Raw genomic sequence first — 7,138 nt, 5'->3', positions numbered from 1 at the left:
ATGATTTTGGGTCTGGTAGGGCTCAACAGTTTGGGGGGGGGGGGGGGGGGGGGGGGGGGGCATGATGGCTTCGGGCGTTGAGACGGGGTCGGGGAGCCGGACTGCTGTGCGGGATCGGACAGCTGAGATTATAAAACTGTAGAACAGATGGTTGAGATCGCAGAACGGCAGTCTATCTCTTATAGCTTTAATAAGTAATATAGATATACAGAAGAAACTAGCCAAAGATTTTATTCATATCTAACTGTTTTAAAAGCCTCATCCAACAATGCAGGTGTTACACAGAAGCTACATTGTGCCTTACAGATCACTGAACAGCTTATGTTGATAAACGGGCTAGTGGCTACACAGGGAAATCATCGATCACAGGCCATTGTTCGGCACCTTGATCTCTTGAACATAGAGCCATGTACAATACAACATAATACAACAACAATTTTGCAACCCTGTACAAAGTTCCAGTTGTTCACAACCACAAAATTTGCATTATTTTTATGTGGTGACCTTTGGTCTTCACTAGGAACTGATCCATGTTCCCTCAAGCAAAAACGGCAACCGGGATCAGCTGGTTCAAGGATTCAGAGAGTCAATTCTGCTATCCTTTGTATTTTTGTATGATCCCTTCTTATCTTCCACAGCCTCTCCACAACTTCTTTCATGGATGGTCTGTCTTCGCGGGTAGGAGCGACACACTGGAACGCCAGATCAAAGATTCTATTCAGTATATTCTCGTTCACTGCTTCTGTTAACATTGGATCCAGTATGTCCCTAACATTTCCTCTGTTGTACTTATAGAAGGCCTGCATCAACGATAGACTGAACTTCAGACATCTTAGAAGATACCCCCTCTGTTCCAAATTATAAGTCTTTATATGCCTTTTTAAGATAAACATTCATTAGACATACATTATATTTAGTTACGCAGCTTTTACTATGGATCTTGAAAAATCAGCGACCTAGAGAGGCAACAACAGGAAAGGCCCACTTAACAACCACTAGCAAGCCGTGTTTGTTAGTGTTTTCACCAGTTAGCTCTATGGAGTATGGGCCACTTATTCAAGCAGTCGAACACCCCTATATTTATACTGAGTTGAAGACAAAAAAAATCATGTGTCGTGCATAAAGAATTGATGAAAACTCGATGTGCTTGGTTTGAATTTTGACAAACTATCAAACGCCGGAATTCACCAATGAAAAACACAAGTCTGGGGAGGAGGTAAGTAAAAATTTAACCCAAAGAAACAATAAACAAGAGCCCATTTTTTTTATTTTAAATCTACAAAATACTTCTTCACTCTATCAGTAGTAATATGTTTGCAATCTGTCTCCGACTTCTAACTGGCACACTGATCCACTTCCCTTGGAAAATAATTATAGATGAACTAAAGGGACCTTATACTATGTACCCAATTCATAAAAATGCTAATGGCAGTCTGACAAAATGTCATTGGAAAATAAACATCAATTGTTGAATTGGTAGGCAAGAGTAGGGTAAAGAATACATACCCATCTCACTGTAATCCTTTCTGTTGGACCCCTCCTTGCCTCAATAGGACGACGTCCTGAAAGGATTTCTAGAAGCAAAACACCATAAGAGAACACATCGCTCTTGATCGTAAGATGGTTTGATCTCAGATACTCTGGATCTAAATACCCTGCTGTTCCTCTCACATCAGTCTCAATCTGTGACTGGCCTGGCTCAGTAGGACCAGTTCTTGCAAATCCGAAGTCAGCCACTTTGGCCATGAAGCCTTCTGTCAGTAGAATGTTTGATGACTTCACATCCCTATGTATTATGGGCTTCTCTAAAGGCAAAATAGGAATAGCATCAAACTATGAATTGGAAAAAAATGTATGCAGTTTTTTTGTAACAATGACAAAATAAAGTCTTCTTGTTATCTGGGTGCATACCACTTCATCACTTAAAAGCTGAAGAACATAAATGTGTTATGGAAACTTATTTTTCACTACGAGAGTTACATTGTTACATATCCATGGGGCTAGTTCACATGTGGAATTGCATCATGGAAAAAAAATGTTTGATTAAATACAGTTTTGGTCACAACTACTTATACTTGATTGGGTGGTTTGCTCTACAGATTCAGATTTAGTTCCATTTCAGACTGAATCATAAGGAACTGGACCTCTATCGTCCCATCCTATAACAAGCTTTAGATGCAAAAGGAATTCTTTTTATCTTAAAAAGAGTGCCTAAGCATACTGGTTCACTTCCTTACTGCAGTTTTGAAGCAGCACAAGTGCATGAACATGATTTGGATTTAAAAAGACTAAATTGCCTGATGCTGAACTAAGTACGCAAAGTGTACCTGCATAGAGATGCAGATAAGTCAACCCATGGGCAACATCTATAGCTATTTCAAGCCGCTGATTAAATCCCAAAACTAGGCCATGTTGACCTGAAAGATGATTCCAAAATATCAGACCAATCATTTTGGAAGGAATACAAAAAACTAGCAATCTGGTTTACACCTTACCATCCAAATGCTCCCTAAGATTGCCATTTGGTACATACTCTGTTATGAGAATTCGTTCATTGGGTTTGTCAATATAACCAAGCAATCGGACCAAGTTCTTATGTTCAATACTTTTTAGTAATGCGACTTCGTTGCTGAATTCAGTACGTAAAGAAACAAAATTTTCCTGCCAAATAAAACCATATCAGAATCAATACCGCAAAGTATGGTCTACAAGAAAATTGTTCATGCAAAAGGAAGTTTATGAAGAAGCATATTGAAAAATAAAAACCAGCACATAAACATTATCATGGACTGCTGGAGCAAATAATGGAATTATGAGTTCATAGTTCATCATCCAGCTCCCATCTACCGCTCTATAAATATGGATCAAGTAATGGGTCTAAATCTAAAACATACTTAAACCTGAATTTGCCACTCTTAGCTCAATCTTGCTTCCCCACAATGCAATGCATACAAATGTGCGCGAGTGCAGATGAGCAATTGTGTGTATATATAAAGGAAAGAGTAGAAGATAAGGTCACAGTTCAAATAAGTTTGAATACAACTCACAAAAACTGGCACCATGCTAGGACAGTTGCTAGAATAGTTGCCTGGACCAAAATAAGTTACCTTCTTTGCCCTTTTAATAGCTACTACACGCCCATCTCGCAGTGTCGCTCTGTAGACCTTTCCAAAGTAACCTTCACCAATCATCAAGGTCGGAGCGAAGTTATGTGTCAGTTTAACCACATGTTCAAGACTGATGTTTAAAGGTTCATTTCTGCTTGGTGGCGAAGACAATGAAAATCTAGATGGACTTGCAGGTGCTCGAAGCGAGCTTGCAGAAATTCTATCAGAAACCGACCTCATTTGATAAGAACTCACTGAAAACAAACAAAAGCAATGCCACAATTGACGGTGAGTGTTTTATACAACCAGAAATACCAAGCACATCTCCTGTTTTCTAGTATGAACTTTGTCCTCACAAACAGGTTAGCCATTGCTTTGCTGTTGTGACAGGTTTCAACATGATGAGTGAAACGTCACTTTATGACTTACAGGAATTGGAATGTTCTGCAAGAACATGGTCTTCGCTTTCATCTTTCCTTTTTGTGCCAAAACAGGTGCAGAGGGACTCAAAACACACAAGAAACATTCCCGCAATTGTAGCAGCTACCATACTGCTACCTATCTTCAGTCATCAAATACTGGGCAGAGATGTGCCTCTTCATTTGTACTTGATTTCTTTATACCGTTGTCAAATAAAAGGCTGCCCCCCTTCTCATAGGTTCAGTCAAAACAGAAAAAAAAACAATAAAGCCTCAGTTTAGCAGCTTTGAAAGAGAAACAAAATTAGATACTCGTAGTACAACATGAACTGACAATTGACATACTTCTATGTTCTATCATCAAATAATCCACAATACAGTCATTTGGTAAGAACAAGGGATGTTCATGTACTCTCTATGTAAACCAAAAGGTGAGTTTTTTTAGTGTAAAGAAGAAGAGTTTGCTTGTGAACGCAGACACAGTTTTCCCTTGTACTTTGCCTGGCAAGTACAAAATGATCATGCATTTATTATAATACAACTGGAGGTGCTGTACAGATTCATATATGACTAAAAAATGGGGGCAAAAAACTAGTATTTCTGTAGATTTTGTACGTCTGTACTCTGTACTGATTAGTACAGAGTGTTTGAAACATAGGCAGGCAAACAGGACGGAAAGCGAAAGATCAAACTGGAAAAAGAAGAGAGGAGCAGGTAGTTTGATCATGCACCACAGCACCAGAACAAGGTTGAAGGAAGCACATGAGGATCCAACATGCCTCAAATGGCATAACAGGCAGGGTGTCTGTTCCCAATTAGAGGAAAACTACAACTTTAGGCATTTCAAAAAGGTCAGTGGCAACACTGTAGCTTCACTGTTTTAGTCTTCACAGGTCAAGCTCGCCATCAAAACCGTGCCAATCCTATCCCACAGAAGATTGCTAAAAAAAACAGCTTAGCAATGAATCTTTGCGGGACTGTTTTCAGGACTGCCGCTGGAGTTCCGCTCAGCGATCATGCCATAAAGCTTATCTATGCTACTCTGCAATCACCCGAAAAAAACAGACCAGACAGGCAGCAATCCGACCACGCACCAAATATCCGAACCGCTACCAATCGCCGGAACGCGCAGCTGGGAACCGGGTCTTGGAGTTCCAGGAATGTTAGGCGAGTACTCACCGCAGAGGAGAGGAGAGGAGAGGAGAGAAGGGACTCGAGCGCCGGGCTCCGCCGCGGCCAGCAATGCTCCCGTCCAGCCGCCCCAGCGCCAGCAGGCACGCACGACTCCTCGGGAAAACACTTGGACGGAAATGGCGAGGAAGGGTGCTCCTCTCTCCTTTTCAGGAATTCCCTTTTGATCTGATCGATCGGATCTTTGCGGTGGGCACCCCTTGCTGGCGCGGAAACCGTGTGCCTGCGCCGGTAGGAGGAAGTAGCGAGGCGGTCGCTCAAGACCGGCGACCGGGTGAGAAGACTGGTAAACGACGCCGACGCCGACGCCGCGACGCGCCGGATATTTGTATGGGGGCCGGGGGCGAATTGCTGCCAGGTGGGGCCCAGTGTTCGCGCGCGCGCCCGTGGCGGGGCGGCGGGTTGGTGTGCCACTGCCGGACGGGCCCTTGGATTGTGTCGCTGCGGAAGTGACGAGGAAGGCTGCCTTGAGGCTATCTGCACTCCTGAACGGTAAACGATACGCTATCCAGATTCGGTTTCATTTCCAGTAAAAATACGCCGCAGCCACGTACTTTATCGAGGACTGTAAACTTGGAGCATGCAAGAGAAACGCTATATCTAGCATCGTATTGAGCTTCTGCGCTACGCACTGCATATCTCTCTCTGCTCCTCTTCCCTCTCCGTCGTTCCACTTCCAAAAAAAATGTGCAAGAACGTGGCAGTTGGGATGGGAAATGAAAGAGAAATTGAAAAGAAATAATATAATATGTGATAGTTGGTATAGAGTTGAGATATAGAGTAAACATGACTGCAGAGGATTGTGATATAGAGTAAACATGACTGCTGACGGGGATAGAATATTCCTTTTAGAGTAGAAATTTAGAGTAGTATGAGTGCGGATAGCAGGGGCGGACCCACGGGGGGTCCAGGTGGGCCCTGACACACCCTAAGCCAGGCCCACCAGGGACCCCACCCAGCCATCCCATTTGGCCGACGCGACGCCCGACAGCCGTTCCAACTTCTCGTCTTCTCTCCGATCGGTTCGGCTTCCTGGCGGGCTGTTCCTGACGGCGGGCTGGCGGCTGCCTTATACCTTCCTGCGCGCAAGCCGGCGAGTCCTCGGCTCCTCGCTAGAGTCGAGCGCGCTGCCGCGCTGAACCTGCTTGGCTGCTTGACCCTTGATGGCGTGCTGTGCTGAACCTGCTACCGTAGAACTAGTCTGGCGGAACCGCGGAAGGCCGGAAGAGGAGCTTGACTGCTAGCTTGTCTGCTTGAGCCTTGAGGAGACGTCACGAATGTTGAAGAGGTAGCCATCCTGTCCTCCAGTTGTTGCTTGCATGGCTGTATGGATTAATGGATAGAGTTTTGTTGATGTGTTCGTGTGCAAGTGCAACCGGATTTTTTTTGCCAAGGGCCTTTTTCTGGCTATGAAATCTGTGTCGCAGAACTTTTTCATTTTTTTGAATTTTGTCTAACGCAATGTGTGTTGATTTTTGTCTTATTGATTATTGATTCACTACCATTATTTTGGCGTTGAGGAAGCGCAGACCAGATAAATAGTATTATTGCAATCTTTATGTTTAATGTATGCAATTTTCATGCTTATTTGTTGAGTGTTAAACTTTATATCTATATATCAAATTGTTACCAAATTTAGTATAAAATTATATGTACATTAGATAGAATTCTACATAAAAATTTTGTTATGGCACACCCTATATAAAAATTCTAGATCCGCCAGATAGCCTGAGATTCGATATAGCCACTAGGACGTTCCACGTTGGATTGTGTCAACACTGGAGACATTTCTCTGAGCTCAGTCAGTAGAGGAGGCTATGGTGTGTGTCTGGTAGTAGGACTCGGAGCTGAAGCAAGGAGTCATCACTTATGTTTTTTTTAATAAAAAATACGGTTTTGACTTCTTCCTCAAAATAAATCGATTGGCCAAATAGAACCAAGGAGAGAACAACACGATTTGCAGCAATCGGCTCAACTGCTTTTTGCTACATTTGTTGGCCTTTTGCTCCGATAGTATTAAAACAAACTGTTTATTGTGACTAAAGTTTAGTCAGTTAAAAGTAAATATACATAGAAGTTAAGTGTTAATATACATAAAAATATGGCAGAAATGCTTCTATGGTTTGCGTGAGATATGAACCATGATATATCGTTTCCTAAACACTATTTCAAAGCCTATGGCCTCTAAAACCGTTACGGCACACCCTTCCTAAAAATTACAAAAAAAACTCAAAACAATCGTATGTGGAGGCTAATATATGGTTGGCCATAAAATAAAGTACTATATAGTTATCTTAATTCATGAGAAAATAAATACATATTGACGATACGTGTTATACTATAATTCGTGCTATCATTTATCATACTATTATACTAAATTACTTAGAAAATAGTTATTGTAATCTCATAATTTAGTATAAA

At 42.1% G+C, this 7,138-nt stretch overlaps 1 protein-coding gene across 2 annotated transcripts; it reads right to left on the bottom strand.

Moving 5' to 3' along the window:
* Nucleotides 1–206: 206 nt before the first annotated feature.
* LOC103641821 (calmodulin-binding receptor-like cytoplasmic kinase 3) lies at nucleotides 207–5,168 on the bottom strand. 2 transcript variants are annotated; one of them, XM_008665146.3, is made up of 7 exons: nucleotides 4,706–5,168; nucleotides 3,537–3,755; nucleotides 3,108–3,361; nucleotides 2,496–2,661; nucleotides 2,328–2,417; nucleotides 1,507–1,805; nucleotides 207–800 (listed from the first exon to the last, which is right to left on the bottom strand). In XM_008665146.3, the coding sequence occupies exons 2-7, from the start codon at nucleotides 3,655–3,657 to the stop codon at nucleotides 579–581; spliced, it is 1,152 nt and encodes a 383-aa protein (XP_008663368.1). In that variant the 5' UTR covers nucleotides 3,658–3,755; nucleotides 4,706–5,168; the 3' UTR covers nucleotides 207–578. The 2 variants fall into 2 exon arrangements, with proteins under 2 accessions (XP_008663368.1, XP_008663370.1); XM_008665148.3 differs by having other exon boundaries at nucleotides 3,108–3,178; nucleotides 4,706–5,130.
* Between the last annotated feature and the right edge of the window lie 1,970 nt (nucleotides 5,169–7,138).

The sequence above is a fragment of the Zea mays genome, chromosome 10, assembly GCF_902167145.1.
Source record: "Zea mays cultivar B73 chromosome 10, Zm-B73-REFERENCE-NAM-5.0, whole genome shotgun sequence".
Lineage (NCBI taxonomy): Eukaryota > Viridiplantae > Streptophyta > Magnoliopsida > Poales > Poaceae > Zea > Zea mays.
This window is presented reverse-complemented; position numbering and strand designations above follow the sequence as displayed.